General features: G+C 42.3%; 1 protein-coding gene across 7 annotated transcripts in view; it reads left to right on the top strand.

Annotated features, from left to right (window-relative positions):
* Nucleotides 1-349: 349 nt before the first annotated feature.
* The window catches only part of LOC147609683 (P-loop containing nucleoside triphosphate hydrolases superfamily protein), an 89177-nt gene continuing 82693 nt past the window's right edge, over nucleotides 350-6833 (top strand). For 2 of the 7 annotated variants that reach the window (XM_086787397.1, XM_086787390.1), the window contains exons 1-4: nucleotides 354-620; nucleotides 697-769; nucleotides 911-1020; nucleotides 1144-1287. In XM_086787397.1, coding sequence (XP_086643523.1) covers nucleotides 485-620; nucleotides 697-769; nucleotides 911-1020; nucleotides 1144-1287 — 463 coding nt within the window. In that variant the 5' untranslated portion in view covers nucleotides 354-484. Of the gene's footprint in view, nucleotides 621-696; nucleotides 770-910; nucleotides 1021-1136; nucleotides 1288-6833 lie in introns of all 7 variants that reach the window. The other 5 variants (XM_086787396.1, XM_086787394.1, XM_086787393.1 and 2 more) reach the window with 5 other exon arrangements.

Raw genomic sequence — 6833 nt, 5'->3', positions numbered from 1 at the left:
TTAATAGAAAATTTGTAAATAATTATTTTTGTGAAACCAATTTCTCTCTCATAAAAATACTCAAATTGAGAAAAAAAGGTACAAGCACAAGTGCCCAAGCATTCTAGTTGACACAATATATTATGTGAAATCTAATACATTAGTAATAATTAGTCTATTTATATAATTGTTTATTTACTTTTTTTAATTAATATTGATTTGTGTTGGGTTTGTAAAGGGGCCGAGAGAGAGATTTTACCCATTTGCAAAAGGGTACCTTGCCACTATCTAGTGTACACACATTTATACTAAATCTATTTTTTTTTCATAAACAAAAATTACATAGAAATTCTCCCATCGTTGGATCCCAGTAGGCAAGACCATAGATAGTGTTTTGCCATTAGGAAAGACAAAAAAACAGAGGAGAAAAAGAGAGAGAAAAACATCTGCCTGCACAGTACCTTGAAACCCTTGCAGGTTGAGAGTGCCATCGCCATCCAAAACAATGAAGAGGAGAAAGAGAGTGCACGCAAGCGAGGAGGAGGAGACAGAAGCACCCGAAGAAGAGCAGCGCACGCCTTTTGTCTCCTGCCGCTTCCAGGACCTGGGCCTTTGTGACACACTCTCCACCCACATGCACGGTACGCATGTGTGTGTGTGTGTGTGAGAATAACTATCTCAAGCTGATGAATATCTGGGGTTGCCTGTTTTCTACAGAGCGAATGGGCTTTTCTGCTCCTACCCACATTCAACAGGCCGCTATTCCTATAATCCTCTCCGACAGGGATGCGTATCCTGCTGTTTAGTGCATATAATCTGAAGCTCTAGAAAAAAAAAGAAATAAAATTTGAAAGAGGCAGCTGCTGCAACGGCATTCATGTATTTAAGTAAGTGAACATGGGGTTATCTTCCTTTACTGTATTGCGCTCAGGCTGGTGAATGCTGAGACAGGAACTGGAAAGACAGTTGTATATCTGGCACCAATCATTCATAAATTGCAGGCTAATATGAAAAAGATATCCCGGTCTGATGGCACATACGGTACGCTGAGTCCTCCCATTGCTATCAAGATTGTGTTCTAGTCAATGTTTTTGAAAAATCTTCCACCATAATCTAAGATTGAAGCAACAACTTGAGAGAGCATGTTAATGGATCAGGCAGCAGCATTGGTGCTTGTTCCCACCCGGGAGCTATGCTTGCAGGTTTACGAAATTGTAAAGCAACTAGTGCACCGTTTCCAGTGGTTGGTTCCAGGCTACGTGATGGGAGGAGAGAACAGATTGAAGGAGAAGGCACGGCTACGCAAAGGTGAGTGAAATGGTGTAACGCTACACCAAAGGATGCAATCGATGACATTTCATTACTTCTGTAAACGAACAAAGCTGATGCAGGATAGTCGAATCTATGGTTGTTTTTCTATCATCATTTCCTCCAAGACTGAAGATGATTTCAAACTTTGATCTCGTGAAGATTATGTGTGTTTCTCACACCGTTGTATTCATCAGAGGATGCTAGCTTTTTACTTCTAGAAATGCTGGGGATTAGGCATAGGAGGACAACAAGGGAGTTAGTAGCTTTTTCTTGCAACTGTAAGTAGCAAGCTAGAATTTTGTCTCCATGTCATTTGGAAACTATTAGCAAGACAAAGTAAAATAGCAAACCTAGTCCTATTAGACTTGCTAAAATTTTATGTGGTTGAGTAGAAATAGCCTAATAATGTAGAAACATTGTACACCTCCTACAAAAGCACATGCATTTGGACCCTACAAAAGAGGTCTTACACCCATTCAACTTAAACGGTGCAATTGGCATTGATTGGTCTCCAGTGCTACTTGGACCTTGCTGCTTGGTGTAAAAATTGGTCCTCACTTGAATGGAAGCTCCTCATTGCTGCCAAGTCTCAAAGACGCCATCTCTAAAAACCAGATTATGAATGTTGCTCTTCAAAAACTACAAACCAAAATACCACTTTGACCATATTACAGGTAGGGAGCAACATCTCCATAAACCAACCTTTATAGGTACGTGAGCAAGCCAAGTGTGACACACCTCACTTGTGGTACACAAAAAAGATAGGTTCTTGGGAAGGGGCAAGTGCACCATGGCAGGTCGTGGACCTGGCTTACATCAATAAACGGACCAGTAGCATTGGTGCATACATATTATATATACGTGGGTAGCCAAATTGTCATAATCATGTGCTTTCCTCAACGTTGTGTAGCCATTTTATATGGTAGTGAATCATGATGTGTGGACGTAGGCTAATAATGGACCGGGACACTTTTTCCCTCCTTAAGAGGTTCTTTTCCTTGAGTGTGTGTAAACGACATTATTAGGTTAATAATGGGCCGGGGCACTTTTTTCTTCCTTAGTGTACACACGCTTGGTAGAAAAGTCCTAAGGAGGGAAAAAGTGTCTTGACCCATTATTAGCCTACGTCTATACATCACTACCATATAAATGGCTACACATCATGTCACTTACATACACTCATAAGTGTACACATGCTCAGGGAAAAAACCTTCTATGGGAAAAAGTGGCCCAGTCCATTATTAGCCTATGTCCATACATCACTATGATATAAATGGCTGTAAATTCCCCCTTAGTGATGATGTGAACATATACAGGGATCATGTGATTGAATCAATCTCCAAATGGCAATAAGTCCAAAGCTTTGCGAAAAGCTTCTCTTATGAGAGAGCTTTCATGAACATATCTGCTGTGTGTGTAGAGACATAAGCCATGCTAATCTCTCTTGTGATGAGCCTCTCCCCCCTAACATAATGTGTAACTATTTGGCCCTCCTAGCTCTATTTCACATAATGAAATCCACGCCCGGACACCAGACAGGTGGAAGAAGACATGGGGACAAGGTCCATAAAGATTGATTAAGAAAAAGCACCATTCTTGGTCAAAAAGCAAGAAAAAGTAAAAAGTCAAAAACAGGATTGACCACAAGTCAAGGGCACCATTGGAAAGAGGAGACTAAGCCGGACCAAAAAGCTAAAAAAGCCACTTTTCCAAAAAGTAGCTCTAGGGTTAAAAAGCAAGGCCTTGAAGTTGTAAAAGCACAAATCAAGAACTTTGGCTATTATTAATAATATTTAATAAAAAGACAAAAGCAAAGCAAAAGCATTACTTTTTGGCAAAAAGCAAGGATTCCCCAAGTATAAAAGAAGCATGAGCCTCTCTTGAGCATCAAGTTGAAGAAGAACCTCTTCATCGTGTTGCCATCTTCGTTCAAGCGTGGAGATTATCTTCTTCATCATCTATGAATCAAATCATGGAGTTTTTCATCGTTACCCACTGATTTCAGAGCGACTTCAACAACTGCAGTGCCACGTCACCATCTTTCCGTGTGACTGTACGGATTCGCGACTGCACGGATTCGTACAGTTGCACGGACATAAAATTTCAAAAACCCTAAAACTGCTCAAAAAACCCGAAAAATTACTTTTTGGAGGTTTTGATCGCTCGAAAACCATTAAAATAGTTTTTATATTAGTTTTCTTGCCAGAAAGAGCTTCTCTAGGGTTTTCATCATCGACAAGGCTATAGGAATTGGGGAGATTATTCATGGGATGAGCGAGTGGATTTAGAGCTTGGACATGGAACTTGGGCATAGAGCTTGGACATGGAAGCTTGAACTTGAGCATAGACATGAAGAACTTGGACATAGAGCTTGGGCATGAAGCACAGAGCTTAGACATGGAGCTTGGATTTTGGACTTGGACTTGGACTTGGATTTGGATTCATTGGACTTAGAGGATCCATTGGATTTGGATATTGGATTTGGTACTAGCCCGGTGAAAGATACTTGTGGGTCATCCCCGTGGTGTGCTCGACATTAGAGATCTTGTGCGTTGACATCAACATCGACTTGGATATCCTACATTGGCATATTTGTTTGTTTTGTATTCATCGATTGTATTGATCTTGGCCAGTGTGCCCGTGGATTGTTCTTGAATAAATTCCTGAAAGGGGGCGGGGCCTGTTCCCTGCTCAATGTGGTGTACTGTGCAAGATCCCCATTCCCTTTTCTCTCTCCCCTCTCTCTTTATATTTTTATCTCTTGGACACGTTGAGTCTGTCACTGCATGCCCCGCTGGCCTTACATAATGATAATGCACCTCAATGTGCTTTGTGTGAGCATGAAACATTGGGTTTCTCACAATGGCTAATGCATTGTGGTTGTTAGTGAAGATGGAGGTGGGGACTGTTGTCCAACACCAAGATCTGTCAAAAGGTGTTTGAGCTATACATACTCCATAGTCGTCGTTAAAGCTGCCGTGTACTTAACTTCATAGCTCGAGGCCACCGTTGGCTACTTCTTGCTCACCCATGGTATGAATCACCAAGATTAAAGCAAAAGCTACTAGTGGACATACACGTCATAACTCCCCTTAGCATAGAATAGCCAGAGGGATCAAGTGTCGTGTAAGTATCGGAATACTCGCTTGGTAGCCTGCCAATGCTTACTTCTGGGTCTGTGTATAAACTTGCTCAATTGGGAGACCCTAAACTGAATGTTTGGCCTCATATTGCATAGATAGATGAGGCATTCAACAGCTTGTTGATAAAGTGTTGTATCAAATGGTTCACCTTCATTGTGGAGATTGAGTCTATCACTCGTCTCTACTGGTGTAGCAACAAGCTTATAGTCTTTAAGACCAAACCGTATAAGTAGCCTTTGTATGTACTTTAACTGCAACATCACAATACCATTATCACGTTGCATAAACTTATGTTGAAGTAATAATGCAACGAGTCCATGTAATTCAGCCTTGAAGGTTGAAATCTTCTCCTCATTAGGGTACGTGAGGAGCATGTCATCGATAAAATGATGACCAAAAAGTAAATTTTACTCCTCTTTATATAGAGGGTATTCTCAATTGGACTGTTGCAAAAACCATTTGCAATTAAATATGTGTTTATCTTCTCATACTATGCTCTGGGGGCCTGCTTAAGGCCATATAAAGCTTTTCTTAATTTGCATGCTTTAGAGTCTTGTCCCTTCTCAACGAATCCACGAGGTTGAGATACATAAGTTCTCAGCAAATCACCATTCAAGAAGGTAGTCTTGATATCCAACTGATATACACTCCAAAGGTATGGTCTACAGGCTGAAAAAGGCCTTGTATGGTTTGAAACAAGCCCCCAGGGCTTTGTACAAGAAGATTGACGCTTTCTTTCAATAGAAGGGTTTCAAGCAGTCAGTGACGTATCCAAATCTCTACATCTTTCTTGAGAAAGGGTTGTATGCTCTTATCATTCTCTATGTGGACGACTTGATCATCACAGGCAACCATACAATGCACATTGCTTAGACAAAGGTTGCCCTCAGTAAGGAATTTGAGATGACAGATCTCGGGTTGCTTCACTTCTTTCTTGGATTGGAGATTTTTCAGCACTTAGATGGCATATTCATTTCTCAACAGCGGTATGTTACACGGCTGCTAGAATCTTTCAGGATGACAGATTGTAAGCCCATCACTTCCCCCATGGATCCCAGCATCAAACTCTCCTCTTTTGGATCCGATCTAGTGGCAGATACACTTTTGTATAGGTGGTTGGTTCCTTGATTTGGTTGCTCAACACAGCTTGATTGTGCATTTGTGGTGGGAACTCTCAGTGCTTTCATGCATGCACCTTTGGATGTTCACTGGTAGGCAACACTCCGCTTGTTGCAGTACTTGCAAGGTACCAAGGATTTTGGTATTTTCTATGGAGAGGGGGCCACTTTATGTGGCTGGAGCAACTCCGACTGGGCTGGAGATGCAGATTCCCGATGATCTACTACAGGGTATTGCTTTACTCTTGGATCTTGAGCAATTTCATGGACAAGTAAAAAGTAGCCTACGGTGGCGCTTTCATTGACCAAGGTGGAGTATCGAGGGGCATGTTCGGCTGCTTGTGAGGTGATTTGGTTGTAGCGGCTACTTGAGGAGATTAGTTTTTGACAACAGTAGCCTATCCTTATCTCATACGACACAACTAGTGTTGCTTGGCTATTGCTAAGAATCCGCCATTTCATGCGTAGACCATGCATATAGAGATCCTTTATCACTTTGTGCGGGAGCGGATCTTGGAGGGAGACATTATCCTTGAATATTGCCCTACTTAGGACAGTGCTGCTGCAAACTTGTTCACCAAAGGATTATCTTAGTCAGCTATTGGCATTCATTGTAGCTCCTTGGGCCTTGGGCCACCCCCAGAACCTGAGAGGGGGTGTTAACATATATCTGTTAGAAGTCATCTCTTGTCTATATTTATACACCAGGGCCTCTGTTGTGGGTGTGCCCGCCCTGTATAAGGTGTTTTATCATTTTTCCTCACTCCCCGTATTTTTCCCTATTTTTTCCCATTTTTCCTAGTGGTGGGGAGGGATGCCAGAGGTTGGCAGGAGCACTCCAAGGCTGGCCGACTGTCCCAACAGCAGTCCTGTGGCTGGCCGACTGCACACAGATGTTGCGTAGGCTTTTGGATTGCTGGCCGACTGCATTCACACAGTCGTGGACTTCTTATGTTGGCCGATTGCATTTATGCAGTCGTGGACTTCTACAGTGCTGCCGACTGCTCTCCCAGGGGCATATAAATAGGCCCCTTGCCCCCACCACTTCCTCATTCAGTTTTCTCGGGCTCTTGTGTATAGAGAAGAGTTTACACATCTCTCTTTGTGTTTCTTGTGCTGTTTATTTTCTGCAGGCTACTTGCTCTTGTCTACCCAAGTTTGGTTATCATTTCCGCTGCATATTCTGACATGGTATCAGAGCCCTAGGCTCGAGATAGATCTTGGGAGTTTTTCTGAGCAAGAGGGGGAGCGTTAGGCTGCTGATTGGTGGACTGTTTTGGGC

The sequence above is a fragment of the Cibotium barometz genome, chromosome 51, assembly GCF_041138505.1.
Source record: "Cibotium barometz isolate CiBa-2024 chromosome 51, ASM4113850v1, whole genome shotgun sequence".
Taxonomy (NCBI): domain Eukaryota; kingdom Viridiplantae; phylum Streptophyta; class Polypodiopsida; order Cyatheales; family Cibotiaceae; genus Cibotium; species Cibotium barometz.
Note: the sequence above shows the minus strand (reverse complement) of the source record. Positions and strands in the feature narration are given on the sequence as shown.